Here is a 16,574-nt window from a genome sequence, read left to right as displayed (position 1 = left end):
TCTTTTTTTTCCTTCCAGGTTAAAATTGAATCAACCGTGGGCGAAGTAAAAGTAACAAGAGTCTTCAATTCGAACCTAACGTTTCCACACAGATATACAAATTTACAGTCTGAAGGGTGGTGGGAAAGGGGGGGGGACACGACAGACGGAGACCGAGGGTCACGCGGAAATGGCGATCCACGCCTGTCAGCCTCGCGCAGCAGTGGGTGGCGGGCACCCACGCGGGACAGGGTGCAGAGAGGGGCAGGCAGCACCCTGCACCGCCGAACCGTTCTTTGCCTGGATCCTGCTCCCGCTGGCCTTTGAAGGGCCACGAACCAAACACACAGCGGCCGTCTCCGTTACCGGGGTCGCACCTTTCCCTGTCCCGGCCTCTCAACCCCAACTACTCCCTCCGCCTCCTTTTCGGCAGCGGCGGCGGTGCTGCAGAGGAACTTTTCCGAGACCAGTACCGTGCGGGGTGTGGGGACCGGCAGAGGAGAAAGCCCACGGCCGAAGAACGAACCGGCGGAGGGACGTAGCTCCCGCGTCCGTCCCGATTAAGCACTTCTGGGGACAGAGCGGGCCGGTTACTTTTTAATTTTTTTTTTCCTTTTTCTCCCCCCCCACTTTTTTCTATTTTTTTTTTCTTTTTTTTTTTTTTTTTCTCTTCTTTTTCAGCTCGGCTATCTGCAAAGACCGCATGCAACACACACAAGATCTACGCGGGGCGACGGACGGGTACGCGCCCCTCAGCCGGCGACACGCAACAGGTCGTCGTCGGCCCCGGCGCCCCAGCCTCGACCCTAGTCCCCACTTCGCGGCTCCGGTGGCGGCTTGCTCCCCTTCCCGGCCGCACGTATGCACCGGTACCCATCTAGTCGGTGGCCGGGGCTTTACGCGGGCATCCTCCAGCCGCGGGTCATAGGGCCGCGGCGTAGGCTGCGGGGTAAGGGTCCAGCTGGGGCTTGCCCATGCCCGGCAGAAGGATGTAGGCCAGCGGCGGCTGCAGCCCCGGGCCGGGCCAAGCGCTGCAGTTGCAGGGGATCATGTAGCCCGGGTTACTGGGCGACGGGTGCGAGTGCGTGTGCCCCCCGGCGGCGGCCGCAGCGGCGGCCGCGGCAGCCGCGGCCCCGTGGAAGGCGCCCGCCCCGCCGGCGCCGGGGTAGCCCAGCGAGGAGGCGTAGGGTAGCCCCGAGCCTGAGGAAGAGGAGGAGGAGGAGATCTCGGCCATTTTGGAGCCCAAGTCCAGCAGGGAGTAGGGGCTGCTGGCGGCGGCAGCGGCGGCGGCGGCAGCAGCGGCAGCAGCCGACTGGGGGAAGAAGACGCGGGCGGCGGCGGCGGCAGCAGCAGCCGCCGCCTTTTCAGGGTTGGCCAGCAGCGACTCGGGCATCAGCCCGCCGGCCGCCCCGCCGTGCAGCCCGCCCGCCTTCAGCCCGTGCGGGTGCTCATGGTCCGCCACGCCGCCCAGCCCATAGGGCACAGGGAAGGCGAACTTGTCCTTCTTGAGCAGCGTCTTGGGCTTCCGCCGGGGACGATACTTGTAGTCGGGGTGCTCTTTCATGTGCATGGCCCGCAGCCGCTTGGCCTCATCGATGAAGGGCCGCTTCTCCGACTCGGTCAGCAGCTTCCACTCGGCGCCCAGACGCTTGCTGATCTCCGAGTTGTGCATCTTGGGGTTCTCTTGGGCCATCTTTCGCCGTTGCGCCCGCGACCACACCATGAACGCGTTCATTGGCCTCTTGACGTGATCCACCGGCTTGGACATGGTGTCCTCTTGCCGCCCCGGCGAGCCGCCGCCCGCCCCGCGCTGGTGGCCACCTCCTCTGGTAGCCTCTCCCGCCTTTTCTTCGCCCCCGCCGCACTCTGGTCCTCCAAATGCAATCTCGGCGCGGCAACCCTGGCTCCGGCGGGTGTGGTGCGGCGGCCACGGGCGGCCCGGCTCCGGGCGCTGCCGAGCGGCGACGACGCCCCACTGTCAGGGAGATGTGGCGGGCGGGACGGGCGCCGCTCCCCGCCTGGGCTGCGGAGCCTCTCTCAGCGCCGCCGATCTCGGGGCCAGGGCTTTTCCTCTGGGCTCGATGCGAACGGCAGCGGCTGGAGTGCGGCAGGACCGCAGAGAAGTTTCGAGGCAAGGGCGGGAGCCGGCGGCAGGCGAACGGCTCGGGGTGGCGGGATACTCGCTTCGTCACGGGCGCGATGCTCCTTGGAAGTCTCCGGTGAGGAGAAGAACCCTGGACGGGGCGGCGGTCAGAGCCCGCCCGGTGCCATCGCCGCTCGCGCAGCTCGGGGGGCAGCCCGCCGCGGCGCGGTGCGAGGCCGGGCGGGACGGGGTCCGCGGCGGCTCAGGCGCTGCGGGGAGGCCCCGGGGGCTCGGGCTGCCCTGCTCACAGCCGCCCCGCTCCGCCCGCAGGGGCGCAGCGAGCCGCCCGCTTCTCGCACATACTGGCCGGCCGCCGGGCGCCGCGGCCTCCTGGTTCGCGCCGCCGGACAAACTTCACCAAGTTTCGGGCGGGCTGCGGGGCGCTCCGCCTGCCGCGCCGCTCCCCCTTCTCCGACAGCCGCCAGGTCTCTCTGGGTTTTCTTGGCCGCCGACTCGGAGGGGCGGCGGGGCGGGCAGGAGCTGCGAGGGGCGGAGGGAGGAGGAGGAGGCGGTGGCGGCCGCGGAGGAGGAGGCGGAGGGGAAGGTTGGTGGGGAGGGCTCCTAATTAAAATACTCGGCGGTCTGCGCCCGGCGGGCAGCCGACCCGGTTATAAAGTCCGTGGTGGGGTTTGCAGCCGGCGCAGTCGCCCCCTCCTCTCGCCCCGTCGGTGCGGCGGCAGGTAACGCGCGCGCGCTCTGCATGCCTCCGCGCCGCCCTGTATGTTCGCGTGCGGCCTGTCCGTGCCGCGCGCCGCGGGAAGGAAAGGCGGGCAGGCAGGGGCGGGGCCACCGCCTGGGAGGGGCGGCCCCCACCTCGTTCCCCGCCCCATTCCCCGCCCCATTCCCCGCCCCCTCCGCGTGCTGGCAGGTCGTGGTAGGGCGGGGTCGGAGACAGTGCATGCGCGCTGAGCCCACCACTGGTGGCGAGCACTGCCCGGGATCTGGAATTTGGGGGGGGTGGGGTGTTTGCCGGGGCAGCGGGGGTTCTCGCTGGTGGCAGCGGTACAATTTAGGGTGGTTTGGACTTTTCCTTGCGGAGGGCCGTTGTAGGGGGCGGACCGCCCGGCAGAGGGGTGAGGCCGCCGCTTGGGAAAGCGTCCTCCCATCCCCTGCTCGGGCAGGGGCGTACATCCAGTGGCACGCCGAGAATATCCACGCGTGTTTCTTTGGCCACTCAGTACGCCCCTTCGCACTCCCCACAGCCCCCGAGCTCTCCGACGATGCTCCTCACCGGCTGCCTGTCAGTCAGGGCGAACTTGCTCGCCTTGTTTGTACTTCGGCGGGTCGGTTTTGACTTACCCTTGTGGTATGTGGAAGTGCCGACTCCAATAAACCATTAACTCTTTCCCGTGCTGGCAGCAGGCTGGGTTCTGCAATCTCCGCCAGCTTTTAAGGAAAAGCGTGCGATGGCAGCCTCTGCCGGACCCACCGCCCCACCTTGTCTCCTACAGCTCTCGGGGTGCCGAGACGTTTGGAAAGAAACCCAATGCCGGCCACCCACTGGCGGGTGCCCTCTGAACCCTCTCCACACGTATGCGCGCCTCGGTCCCACGGCAGCCTGTCCCGGACAAGAGTGCTCTGTAAAACGCCGCGTATCTCCTCTCTAAACAGCACCTTCTCCCGTTTCGTGTTTTACAACCCATTTACTACTACTTGAAAGCCACCTTGACAGCGTTTGACCTCCTACAATCCATAGGCGTGGGAAAAAAACAACCCACAACAAAACAAAACAAAAACCCAAAAGAAAAAATACCTTTCCATCCCTTGTCAAAAGAGAGGAGATTAAGATGTGTACTGGCGTTGGCTGTCGTTTAGCTTTACCTTTCAGGGTATTTCTCGAAGGTGGGAGCTCTACCAAGAGGGGCTGAACCCGGTCCAGGTACCTTTGCCCTGAAGGTCAGGTTAGAAACCCATCGACCAGTAATTCCCCGCTTTAAGATCAGCGGCCAGGTTTTTCAACTGCGTAAAATCCTCTCGTTTGATCAGGGAAGCGATCTCCTATTCACATATAAAGTTATTGTGTCTGACTCCTAAGGGGTGAGGACTAATCCCCTGGCTCTCTCCGTGCAGATCGGATGCCGGCAGGATCGCCTTCCTCTCGCATCGTGGGTGACAGACGGAAGGAGCACGGACTCATTCAGTTTAGGGGAAAGCGAGAGCGCGGTTTGTACGTCTCCAGACGCCACCGTGACCAGAGTGAGAGCCAATAAAGTCTACGGGAGGGTGCTCGGTGAGGAGAAAGAAGCAGCAGCGACCCTCCGATGCCACCAACAAATGTCCCGCCTCTGGCTGCCGGCCGCGCTCCCGCCAGCGCCCCAGGAGCGAGGGGCGCAACGCAGGCAATGAGGGCTCAACCCCCGAACGAGCGAGGTTCCAGCAAAGCTCTTTCCTCGCTCTTCACGCCAGCCACGCTGCTTCCCTCACAGATCCACTTCCCCTGTACCCCTCGAGGTAAGAGCAATGCGCGATGCAGAGGGGACTTCGACGGTCCAGTGTCTCAACAGAGCCTCGTGAAGCACTCAGAGCGGGCACATGGGTAAGACCCCGGGAGTAAACTGGGAGTTCCTGCCCAGATGAAAGTTCCCACACGAACTCTGTGCCAACGGGTCAGTCCGCGCCAAGGCTGCTGCTGGAACCCCCTGGGCTGCAGCTCTGGACCTGCGCACACGTAATTGGCAGAGCAAGGTGCAGGCAGCCCGGACAGCTGTTCCACAAAAACTGGTGGGGAAAAGCTCCACGGGTGTTTACACAAGCTCCGAGGAGCCTCTCTTTACTCTGCAGTTGTTGGAGGACAACACAATCCCCATCTCACAAGTCCCCACAGAGTGATCTTAACAAGAAGCATTTACGTAACTGCCAGTAGAGAAGATCCCTCAACTCACGGACAACAGACTTCCAAAAATGTCGGCATTTACAAACCCATGACTTCCTCTGCTCATATTTCTGACTACCGTCAGTCCCCAAATATTGAAAACGGTAATAGCATTTGTCATAAATTAACGTACACGAATCTTTCACAGGCTGAAGTATATAAATGGCTCGGTAGTGACTTAAGTATATTTTTCAAGTCGCAAATGAAATACTATATTCGAATGTCTCGTTTCCAAATTGCTTCTTTCCCCCTCACGTAACGCTTGGCGTAACCCCTGGCTACTCAAGCGCAGACACACTCAGTTACTTCAGCGATTGGTGGCAGGTAAAGCAGGTCCTGCCTTTCCCTAGTAATCATTGCCTTTCAAGAGAGTTTGCACAAAGTGATAGAAACTCTTATCAGTTCTGCGTGGAGTAAGGTTGGCCCCGGGTTAGGGTCCCAGGTCTCCCCCTTGGTTTGAATCGGCCAGGGCGGGGGTGGGGTGGGAGAAGGCTGTTCTGTCCGCGGGGGAATCTACAGGCGCAGAGCATCGCGGAGCGGAGTGGCTGCCTGCACAGCACACACGGAGTCCCTCGGAGAGCCTTCAAATCCCCAAACACGAAAAGGGAAGGCTTTATCGGAGCTGAATTACTTATCTGGATTTTTGTTAAACCACCACTGTGATCTCCGCGTGCTTGTGCGAGTGTGTTAATTGTTCTGATAATGTGTTGTTATCGATACAATAACAATACAATCGTGTATAATGTGGTTTACTTGCCTTTGACCTGTCAAATCCTAAAGCATGCAAATTCAAGGGCGCAATCTTTACTCCTATTATCAGTGGAGAGAAAAAAAACCCCACCAACAAAACAACAAAACCCAAACACGACAAACCCAGAAAAAACAACTAAAAACCCGAACAGATACACTATCACACGAAAGCTAAATAAGAATTTCCTGAATGCAGTGCTGTATTCCACCAAGTGAGATCAAAGTGCTTAAAAATATATTAAAGGGAGATTTAGACTACCTTCTGGATACCCATATAACTCCGTCAGATTGCTTGTATCTACTGTAAGAATTACGTCCACTCCAAATACTGTCCGATTTCTTGTATTCTGACCGAACAGCTCCTCGTCTGTACTGTAAGCAGCGTTAGTATGCTGTTCCTGTTCGTAAAGCTCAGTTTAAAGTGAGTTTCGAGGAAACAATCTCCTTTCCTGCTATTTTTTATTTGAGTCTAGTAATCAGTCAAAGAGTCAAAGAGATAAAAAGTAGGCGAAGAATAGTGGTTAACCCGATAGCGATCTCCGCCTCATCGTACCTCCCGCCCGAAAAGCTGGCTTAGGGCTGCACAGCCCCATCGCTCCCTGGGATTTGCAGAGCCACATCGCGTTTTCAGGGCTTGCTTTGTGTACCGAAGTGTTTCCATAGGCTAACTTCAGAAGCTGACGTTTTCCTTTGTGTAGGGCATCAGCTACCGACTCCACATCCTTTTCAGCTGTCCGAAGTTGCCGGGCACGCTGGTATCCTGAGCACAGTAACTAGCTAGCAAGGCTAACGTTTCTGCTTAGATAGAGTTTAGCAGGTCTGCGAGCGCTCATCAATCTTTTGCCTCTTGCAAAGTCGAGCACACCTGTAGTGAGAGAGGGAGTTTTACTCCGTGAGCCCTCTTCGCTTAATACACTAAATTCTTTAATATGCTTTTACAGAGTGCTTCCAAATGCTCAGCATTATTATTTTTCAATAACATTAGCTTATTATTAGAACGGCTGGTAGCCCAAGCTCTAGTGAAGTGCCTGGCAAATGGATCTATCATAAAACACTGGTTTCTAAGTTTATAGTTTCTAATCCGGCAGTGAAAGTGTGATTCTGGATGGAACTTGGCACTCAAATGCTCAGCCAGAGAGTAAACTTTTAATAATAAACACATTGTTTTATTGGGTTTGCTATTTTAAGTTAAAAGAGAATTAACAAAGTTTCACTAGTTTGGGAAGCTTGGAGAACTCCTATACTTTTTTTGAAAATTCAGTGTTATGAATTCAGTAAGGATAGAGTATGTTCTGCTTTGCATTGTGATTTAGTGTGCCATCATTTTTAAGGCAAAGCCCAGCCTTTGTCTCCGTCTTTTAGGACACCTGGGTTGCCTTTGCAAGAACACTAGACCTAGATCTCTTGCAATTGTCAGTGGCAGTTCTGAGCAGACCGTGGTGACAGGATCCTCCCTACTTTTAGCCTCAAAGAAAAGTTTAAAAGACAGCCAATTCTGATTTGCTAAAGTTTATCTAATCCACATGCATTCCATTTGTAATCCAAGCTATTTTCATGTACTTTAATGACTAAATTTATTGCTGCTTTTTCATCCTGTTAGCCTTGCAGTGGTTATGCAGCCTAGGAAGAGTGATCAGAACAGCAGACAAGGAACCTCTAGGAAAAAAAAAAATAAAAGAAAAAGAAATTAGGTGGTTACATGGTAGTCCCTGACTGCTAAATGACTAGTCCCTGTCTGGGGGTGTGAAGCCGAGAATTAATCTTTCTGCAGGGTTCCTGGGCAGGCTTCAGTGTTTCAGAAAGAGCAGCTAAATACCTCTGGAGCATAAGGAGCACATCGTGTAATGTGAATGTGTAAGCATTCCCTTCCTTGTGTGCTGAAATCAGAGCTGATATGGATGAGACTGATGGATGTCCAGGGTCCAAGTTTTCCTGTTTGAGCAATTGAATATAGCTTATCTTCTAAGAAGCTGAGTAGTACCCATGATTCCTTTCCCTTCCTGAAGGAATGGACCAGTGTACAGACTGAATAGTGTGGTTTTATAGTTTATTGTAAGGAAAGGTGAGCCTTGCTGTTTGGTGTCTTCTACTACTGGCTTCCTTATATTCACTATCTCTTAAAATGTCACCAGTTTCTGGACAAAGGTGAGAAATCCTTAACTGATGTCCCCACATCCTAGGCTGCTCTCATTTGCCCTACCTTCTGAACCATTCCTTCACCTTTTTTGTTGTGCAGTGGACAGCTGAAGAATGAGGGCTGAATGCATTTAATCTAGTGGGTAGGAAACTGTTCTGCAAAGGGATCCTCACTGTGGAAAGGTAAATCAGATTGGATGTGCTTGGAACAGATAACAAAGCTTTCAACTAAGTGATCTTTTTTGAGGGAAACAGATCTCTGAAGATTTTTACTTTTAAATTCAGTTGAAATTTTATGCTACAATGATCATCTTGCTTCACATCTTAAGGCTGTCCAGCAGGCATAGAGGACTTTTTTTCTGCAATAAATCTCAGGCTGCGCCAGGGGAGGTTTAGGTTGGATGTTAGGAAGAAGTTCTATACAGAGAGAGTGATTGCCCATTGGAATGGGCTGCCTGGGGAGGTGGTGGAGTCACCATCGTTGGAGTCACCATCGTTGGAGGTATTCAGGAGGAGACTTGATGGGGTACTTGGTGCCATGGTTTAGTTGTTTAGGTGGGTTGGATTGGTTGATGGGTTGGACGTGATGATCTTGAAGGTCTCTTCCAACCTGGTCTGGTCTGGTCTGGTCTGGTCTGGTCTATTCTATTCTATTCTATTCTATTCTATTCTATTCTATTCTATTCTATTCTATTCTATTCTATTCTATTCTAAATGCTTTATAATGACTAATCTAGTTTTATTTAAGGATGATTCATAACTGTAAACCACACACAGTTATTTTACTAGTCATGGGTGCTACACACATCCCCCAAAAAATCCATGTAATTTTGAAGACAAGGTCTTCGATTTCACTGGATAAGATTGTAGTTTGAAAACCTTAGGCAGCCACTTCAGAATTTCTAAGTGTACACAAAGAGGATAAAAAGAAAATCAGAATTAAATGATTCAGATTTCCATATGAAGAAAAGCTAAGCACAATTTTTTGCCATTTGCCTTCTGATTATAATGACTTTTTGACTGACTACAAAAGAATAAGGAACGGGGACCTGTATCAGAAAGAATTTATGTTTCTTTCTGGACATAAACTTTTGGCCTTTACTTCTTTATGGTTAGCATCATGCTTTTCTGTAAGAATGGCCAATTTCTAGGTTCTCTTTGGTTGGGAGGAATCAAAATGTTTGTTCTTTAAAACCAAGCCACTTATAAAAATTGAAAGCTAATGGGCATGAGCCAACTGGAAAAAACAAGCTACAAATAGTGAAGATAAATACATAGAGCCTCCCCTTGCCTGAGGAGCCTGTGAAAATGCTGAGGGATGTTAAGAACAGATGAGATTAATTTGGCAAGAGTGACAATGGCCTAGGACAGGAGTTTTCCTCTCCTTGGCTTTTTACAGGTCTCTGATATGGAAGGAATCAACTTGAACTTAGTTTGTCATATGATCCTTTTTGTTCTTTAGAGCCCAGACATTCCGATGATTCACATGCTGGTTCACAGCCCATGTCTTCACTGTTTCTCTCCTACCCACATATGTAACCTGCACCAGTGTTATCTCCCTGCACTGTTCCTGAAATGTTCATATATGAGCATGTCCATTGACATCCTGAAGAAATAGCTTTCTTTTTTTCCTGTCTGATTTAGTTGTCACTGGCCTTCTCTTTTTTTCTTAACACAATTTTATCTCTCTCTGTGAAGAGCCCTGTTGCTGACATGGCTTTGCTTCTTTTCCCCCCCATTTTATCCCCTTTCTATTTTGTTTCGACTCTCTGCTGAAAAATGTATTCTCTGCATCATATCTGTTAGAATTTCAAATCTATCTTTGTTCTCCATAGAAATATAACATTTAACTTTACAAAATATTGTATTATTTTTATTAAAATGTTGGTGAAGAAATGGGGAGTTACCATTGTTCATGAATGACAACCCTGACAAGTATTCACAAAAAGTTGTCAATGGTGGACCAAATCAATGACAAATTTGGCCCCTGGCATGTAGAAGTTGTTTAGGGTATCGTTGCTATGCAAGGATGTTTACAATCTTGTACAGACATTGTATTCTCCCATGTGAGGATGTTTATAATAGGACATGTAAAAGATAAAGGCCTTTTTCATTAGTGTTTCATATAGAAGATCTGACTTTTATTACTGATTCAATAGAGAGAATGACAGAGTAGAGCATACAATAAACAATAGATCTATACAAGAATGAGGAGTTTTGCAGCATTTTTTGAGACATATTTTCAGTTCAGCAATTAAAAAAATATAAAAAATTTCAGAAGGAGTTATTTTGTATTTTCAGAATGAGTTATTTACTTGGAGATTAAACAATTCAGACTTGTATCCTCTAAAAGACCTAAAAAGAATTAAGCATAGATATTTTAAAGCATGAGGGTGCCTAATTTCCATTGATTTAAATTCCCTAAGGAGATTCAATGGGATTTTATGTCCTGAATTCCTTGAAAATATCTGTATACTCTGAATGGAATGGGCCTAAAGCACATTTGTGCTTTATGATAGAAACAGATTGTTGTATTGTTTCTTGTTCACCCCCTCCAGTTTTTTTAATGCTTCAGCTCTTTTCCAAGTAGGATGGTTGAACAATGGTTATAACAAGGACTATATAAAGCTCATTTTTCTTGGATTTGTTTGGGTCTGTACTCCATTTTGCAAACAGAACTCAATCCTGCTGGGCTAGGAGTTACCTGAACAAGTTGCCATGAGGTAAGGTAGTATATGAACATGCTCATGTAGCTCCTCAGTAAGTGCCTATGTGCATGGTACACTTGGGATAAAGGAAAGAAAATAAGTGGAAATTATCCTTCAGAAGGAAAAGTACAAACCATCTCACATGCACTGTAAGTTAAGAATATTGGATGATTGTCAGTAACAATGGTGTAGATGACATATTCTTGAATTTATGGTATGGCTTATGTCACAGGGGCTTGTTCTAATGCATATTACCTTTGTGTAACAGAAAGCACCTGGAGATGATGCTAAAATGAAAACTCATGGAGGACTAGCCATGGCCTTTTGCTAAACTGTCAAGCATGTCATATCTTCTCTCTCTCTTTTAAGCACAGAAAGAAAAGAAATATACCTTAACCACAAGACATACTACCTTTTAATCCTGTAAAAATGCTGCAGATATGCTTAGTAGATGTGCTTATATTGCTGTACAACAGAGCAATAGCATCACCCATATTTGACAAATGAAACACTACATGCTTTTGCTTTCTTCATATGAAATCGTGGCCCTGTTAAAAAGAGCAATAAGCTGTATCTTAAAACACAGTTAACACAAGGTTTGACCTCAGCGTAATAAAATGAACGGAAATGTTCCTGTTGCCACATGCAAAATGTGAAACTGGTGTCCTTTTCTTCTCTCCTGGTCAGTACATGGACAGGTAAAATGTAAAGCACCTTCATAAAATCTGTATCAACATTACTGTTGAGGTTTTCTGGAATAGGATTATTACAGAGTTTCTTTTTTTCTGGGTTTTATGTGTGTGATAGGTTGAGAGAAAATAAAAAATAGTTCACTTGTTTGCTGATCTTGGACATAGCCAATATAGAAAGTGTGTTTTGTTCGCTAAAGACCTCACTGAATTCCTGCTGGAATACATGGGGTCTCCCAAGCTGCCTCCCAGGTTCACGGGAGACAGGCAGTAAATTAAATTGGCCAAGCCAACGCCTTCATGACTTCACTATTAAGTTCAGGCCTTCTGAGGTAAAAGGCCAGTTCATGAAACCACTTTGTTGCTAGTTACCTATTTTCTGCTTATCCCTCTCCTTGCTTAATGGCTTCCAGTTCCTACCATTGCTGGAAAGACTGGAAGTACATAATTCATTTCCTTCAGAAGAATGGATTTCTTTCTCCTTGCCTGCCATATGTATTAGTGTGATCTCTTCAAACACAGTTATGCTTATGGATGTTTTGATTTTCTTAGGGGCAGAGATGAGTTCAACAGGAGAGTTCTACCCCAAAGTGTAGATGCAATTAGTTTATTTTGGCTCAGAGCGCAGAAAGTTTAAAACAATAAATTAAAACCAAGAGGATTCCTTCAGGCACTCTGATGTTTTTCTTCTTTTCTCTTTTCTCCTTTTCTTTTCTTTTTTCTTTTCTTTTCTTTTCTTTTCTTTTCTTTTCTTTTCTTTTCTTTTCTTTTCTTTTCTTTTCTTTTCTTTTCTTTTCTTTTCTTTTCTTTTCTTTTCTTTTCTTTTCTTTTCTTTTCTTTTCTTTTCTTTTCTTTTCTTTTCTTTTCTTTTCTTTTCTTTTCTTTTCTTTTTCTTTTCTTTTCTTTTCTTTTCTTTTCTTTTCTTTTCTTTTCTTTTCTTTTCTTTTCTTTTCTTTTCTTTTCTTTTCTTTTCTTTTCTTTTCTTTTCTTTTCTTTTCTTTTCTCTTCTCTTCTTTTCTTTTCTCTTCTCTTCTCTTCTCTTCTCTTCTCTTCTCTTCTCTTCTCTTCTCTTCTCTTCTCTTCTCTTCTCTTCTCTTCTCTTCTCTTCTCTTCTCTTTTCTTTTCTTTTCTTTTCTTTTCTTTTCTTTTCTTTTCTTTTCTTTTCTTTTCTTTTCTTTTCTTTTCCTTTTATTTTCTTTTCCTTTCTTTTATTTTCCTTTCTTTTATTTTCCTTTCTTTTCCTTTCTTTGCTGTTTTACAGGAGGTGGTGGTTGTAACATTTGCAAAATAATAAGTACAATAAGTTGACATTGTGATATGATTACTTATGTAAGTGCTTAGACATACAAATACCTAAACACTAATGTAATTATTGAGAGTCATGGCAGTTATTCCAGCCAAGTTAATAAAATATCATTACTGTAACTATCTACACAGGACTGAACATGATAGGGAATCCAGGATATGGGAAGTCTAACAATACGGAACACATTGAAATGATAATCTTTGTGTATTTGTGCACATGTGATTATTTTAACAATAAATCAGAGATAATTCAGTAGGTTTTTGATTTGCAGGAGCAAAGAGAAAATTATACAAGAAAACTTTGCTTCTCTTTTCCCTGTATTCCCCTCCCCTTCCTGTTTTCTCTGTTCAGGAAGCTAAGCACAGTTAATTTAAGCATGATTTCTCTGTAGTATACATGTTCCTGCATCTTAACATAGAGATGTAAATAGCTGGGTGTGAACTTACCAGATAGTATATTCAGCTGACACAAACAACCCAACTAGATAGTTCTAGGCAGATAACAGAGTCATTTCTGCATTGGTTGGGAATCAGAGCTCAGACGATTTAATGATTATTTATTTAAATTGGTCTGATTCAAAGACTGAACCGATCCCAGGCTCTGGCTGGCTGGACAAACTTCACAGATTGCACAAAACATTGTGGTAGGGATTTGTCCTTTTTGCTCATCTCACCCCGGACCCCCCCCCCCCAGACAGGACTTTTCCATGGTGCACTGCTATTGTTCTTTCTTTTCATCCAGAAAAAACCTGCAAAAACAAGCCTTGCCAAGTTATGCCAGGACCAACAAACCTCAGTTTTGGCAGATAGGAGGAGAAGTAAATACAAAATGAATTTCAAAGCAATATCAGTGGGGATGCCTCACTGAATGGGCCTGCCTCAACCCTCCTCATAGGATTTTTGGACAGTATCTGCTCCAGGCTCTTTGATACAAAGTGAATAGCTGTGCTTGAATTATCCAGAACAATTGTGTCTGACACACCAACTAAAATGAGTATTTCTTACTGAAGCCTAGAAGAGGTACAATACTGGTCCGAACATAGAAGCACTCCATGTAAGCCCCTCATTGAAATAGATAGATGCATTCTGTGAACTGGTGAGGTTTCAAACAGAATTTAAGGATAGCACATATTAGACACATTGCAATGACACCCAATGTCACTGCAAGTGTTTCTAACCCCAGTGTCTAGACATAGAAGCATTGAGTTAGAAACTGGGTTCTTTTTTTTTTTTTTTTTTTTAAATTAAAAAACCCCCCAAACTAACAGAAAACAAACAGTCATTGCTAGAGAAGGATCTAATACATCCATGAGGAATTCCTATGCTACCAATATGTATTCCCAGATCCTTTCTTCCAGAACTATTCTTCTTCTGCTCTGCATCAGCACTGAAAGCTGTGATCAGTCATGTCAGCTGGCCAATCCAGCTAAACCCCAACTGTTCCAAAAAGAAAGAATACACTAATTTTTACTAGTCACACAGACACATATTTAATGGCTAATGCTCATGAATGAGAGGCAGTGGAAAGACAAAGTCAAAGATGGGACCTTCCCTTCCAGCAGCCGCACACCCTGAGACCAACATAACCCATTTGTGAAACTTCATCCTATGTGCCAATTACTGAAATTCAAATAAGTGAGATAGCATATTTACACTCTTAGAGAGGCTAACACGGGGATGGAGTTATCATAAAGTTAAATTCTCTTTTTGAGACAGAAAACCCATCACCACCAGCTTGCAAAGCTGCTCACCATCCTCAGCAGTCCTGCTGATTACGATTTCACAGCCTCCGTGGTGGGAGGAATTAAACCTTTCCTTCTTAGCTCTGCAGCCAACACATAGTATTTCAAAATCAGATGGATTTAGCGTAGGTCTGTCTTCACTGACAGTTCGTTTGTACACTGTGTTTGCTTATGACAACAAGGTATTGGAGAAAGGTGTTTGAATCTGGGTTATCAGCGATTATCAGTGTGTAAGGGCATTACAGAGCAGCTTGTAACAGCTTTCTCAGTCAGTGGGATCTGGCCTGGAGTATCAACAAGTTGTGAATGGACCCTGAAGCTTGCCTTTTTCTTCTGGAAAAGAAGGAAAATCCATATATGACTTTGATGTCCATCTCAGCCCTAACAAGAGTGTCTCTCGCCCAGTGGACTAACACTGCAGTGGTATCTTTAGCCAGCAGGGGCAGTGGTGACACAGGTAAAAGGTCTAAAGAAGCTTCTTTTCCTTGCCTCTTGCACTCCTGATGTACTATCTCACAAGTCTCTGGTGACTGGTTGTTTTTTAAACTAGATATGCAGGAACAGATGAGAGAAAGGAGGTTGAATCTCTCATAATGTCATTCCTCACCTTCCTCACAAACAGATCTTCAAAGCTCCAAGGTCCTGATCGTATTGTAGTCACACCCAAACCTGTGATAATCAACTTCCTGCATTTCTCTCTCCATGAACTCTTCAGGCTCTTCAGAGTTCTCTGGTTCATGAGTGGTTCCAAGATTCTAGTTCCTTCTGACTCTCACAGACACCTTTCCACAATTAAGTAAGCCTAGCAAAGAGTAACACACCATAGCACTGAAACATGTAGGAAAATTGCTATAGCTTCATATATCTTAATGATTGAATGTTTCAATAATAGCCTGCATGCCTGAAAATTGGACCAGATCCCCACTGAGCTGGCAAATTTCTGTGGAGAAATCCCTGGCACCACATTTGTTTATCTTAGTAGACAATTTGTCTCATTGTCTCTAACACTGATGAAACCACAAATAGTGCTACAAGATCATTCGTCTTGATAAAAATAACAACAAATTTAAGAAGCTCAGCTATGTAAGCTGCAATACAATCTTTATCAGTGGCACCCAAAACTGAACTGGAACCATTAGCTTTCAAGGGCATACAATTAAAATGGGTTCTCCACCTCAATAAGATAAACCTGTCCTTAATAGATATTTGTGTCCATGAAGAAATCACCTTGATGTTGATAGCAACCTTTCAACAAATTAGGAAAAAAAAGAAAATAAAAATCACTGTGTGTTCACATAGGAAATTAGGATGTGTAAGCAAAGATAGGAAGATGAGCTTTGTAAAACTTGCACAGAGGTGCTCGTATTTAGAAGTGAAATTACTTGATGTCACTGCTGCTTAGTCCTTCAACTTCAATGTGAAACTCTATAGGAGTTTCTTTTAGGAAGTTAACGAGGACATCCACACAATCATTTAATACAAAATAATTTATGTGCATTAATCTTGCAGCCTTAGGTCATTGAAGACTGTTTTCTCAACTGTCCCCAGTTAGACAAAGTGCATATATTTACTCTTGATTAAAGTTACAGCTGCCCTTCCTAGCTCTTTCAGGTGTGGCTCAATGCAGTCATTGTCACAGTGTCTCTTTCTTGCACCAGCCATGGAGCAACAGCCAGTGGCTGAGGTAGCACTCTTTATTATCTGCTCCAGAGCGCATGGTCAAGTAACATTTTTATCAATTATCTCCAAAGCTATTACAGTTCACAGATGATGGTCTTCATTGATGCCTGGTTCTTCAAACTAACTATCATATACTATGACAATTATGTAAAAATATTTGTTTTACATCTCTGACAGCACTCATTTGTATTTCTAATCTTGGACCATACCATGTGTGGTGGGTAGGGTGAAATGTCATTGAAGCTATGGCTGTAACCATTACCTTCTTTTAATGAAGCTGTAAGAAACAGTTAAGCTGTTGTATAAAATAACAGCAACCTCTGCCCCAATCAAAAGCATATCTTATTGTGAAAAATCTCAGCACATCCATAGGCTGCACAGGCTGAATGGTGTAGGAGAGAGCTTTGTCTGACTATTGTTTTTAATGGAGAACTATGTGCATATTGTGTGTGTGAGAGGGAAAGAAAAACTCCACAAGAGAAAAATAGATAGAGCCTAAACAGAATACTGAGACTGTGGCCATCAGAATAAAACCTAGAGAGGAAGTCTTCAAGCTAAATACTTGAATCT

General features: G+C 46.5%; 1 protein-coding gene across 1 annotated transcript in view; it reads right to left on the bottom strand.

Annotated features, from left to right (window-relative positions):
• LOC137457402 (transcription factor SOX-21) overlaps nt 1–2,858 on the bottom strand; it is a 4,400-nt gene extending 1,542 nt beyond the window's left edge. The window contains exon 1 of the mRNA XM_068169325.1: nt 1–2,858. This exon is cut by the window's left edge and continues 1,542 nt beyond it. Within this exon, the coding sequence (XP_068025426.1) occupies nt 902–1,747 (846 nt within the window). The 5' untranslated portion in view covers nt 1,748–2,858 and the 3' untranslated portion in view covers nt 1–901.
• Between the last annotated feature and the right edge of the window lie 13,716 nt (nt 2,859–16,574).

The sequence above is a fragment of the Melanerpes formicivorus genome, unplaced genomic scaffold, assembly GCF_026170545.1.
Source record: "Melanerpes formicivorus ecotype bairdi unplaced genomic scaffold, bMelFor1.0.p_v2 SCAF_1, whole genome shotgun sequence".
NCBI classification, from domain to species: domain Eukaryota; kingdom Metazoa; phylum Chordata; class Aves; order Piciformes; family Picidae; genus Melanerpes; species Melanerpes formicivorus.
Note: the sequence above shows the minus strand (reverse complement) of the source record. Positions and strands in the feature narration are given on the sequence as shown.